The sequence below is a fragment of the Eimeria mitis genome, genomic scaffold, assembly GCF_000499745.2.
Source record: "Eimeria mitis Houghton genomic scaffold, Emh_scaff263, whole genome shotgun sequence".
NCBI lineage: Eukaryota > Apicomplexa > Conoidasida > Eucoccidiorida > Eimeriidae > Eimeria > Eimeria mitis.
This window is the reverse complement of record NW_013570970.1, coordinates 21,135-22,234: the sequence shown is the minus strand read 5'-3', so window position 1 is coordinate 22,234 and position 1,100 is coordinate 21,135. Positions and strand designations below refer to the sequence as shown.

At 41.5% G+C, this 1,100-nt stretch overlaps 1 protein-coding gene across 1 annotated transcript in view; it reads right to left on the bottom strand.

Moving 5' to 3' along the window:
- EMH_0005960 (uncharacterized protein) overlaps positions 1–1,100 on the bottom strand; it is a gene marked incomplete at both ends in the record, with an annotated part of 7,241 nt that overhangs the window by 4,714 nt on the left and 1,427 nt on the right. The window contains 2 exons of the mRNA XM_013497366.1: positions 522–693; positions 880–1,100. Of these exons, the coding sequence (XP_013352820.1) occupies positions 522–693; positions 880–1,100 (393 nt within the window). The remainder of the gene's footprint in view (positions 1–521; positions 694–879) is intronic.

Here is a 1,100-nt window from a genome sequence, read left to right as displayed (position 1 = left end):
TCCAGTCGCAGCAAACGCTGCGCACAACCGCTGTTGTGGCCTTCTACCTGTGCAAGCAAAGAAATACAAACAAAGAGAACAGAAAGGAAAGCGAAATGAAACATTATATATATATATATATATATATATATATATATACATACATACATATATATATACTATATACTATATATAATCTGTACAATATGTTTGTATATTATGATGCAGATACATGGCCAGAGCCTCGTATAAACAAGCATACACACATCTACGCAACTTATATGTATTCCTACACCTTCATACACAGGCCGATGAAATAAAATAAAACATTACATGAGAAATATAAATAATAATAAATAGATAAATAAATAATATAAATAGTATAGCATATGTAAGCATGCATACCATTTTGGCTGGGGTATATCTGACGAATTCAGCTTCGCGGTGCTGGGGCTGAGCTCTGCCTGCGTTGCTTTTTTTTTCTAGTTCTTGTTCAATTGCTTGTTTAGTTTTAAGAAGTTCTTTTTCCTCTTCTTCTTTACTCGGTAGTTGTCGTGCTGCTACTGCTGCTGCACCCTGCAGCTGCACCCCGTCCGCGTTCTCCGGCCGCGTGTAAACCACCGTTTTCGTTGATCCTTGACGAACCACCAAATCGTATTCCAACCGGCCGTCAGCCCCCAGCTGCAGAGGAAGCGTCGAGTTGTTTCCGCCGCCCTGCGCACAAACAAAAAAAAATGAAAGGAAAAACAAGAAACCGTGGGGTGGAACCCTTCAAAATACGAAATATTCAGCAATACACATACAACTTCGAATCATATATATATATATATATATATATATCATAATCATTATAATTTACAAAGTATCTGTATGTGTTTAATTTCTATTTGTTTCTCTCACATCTGCAGGCTTCCCCATGCCAAGAGGAAACTGGGCGACGAAGATTTCGGGGTAAGCGCCGCCCCCGCCGAAGTCTTCTTCGCATCTCGGTACAAACCCCTGGCGATGCAAATACGGGGGAATTCTGCTGCTGTTTGTGCTGGGCTTCACTGCGCGGATTGGGGCGCTTGATACAGAGTAAGATCCGACTGAAGCATCTGCAACCCGCAGCCGCGAGGCAC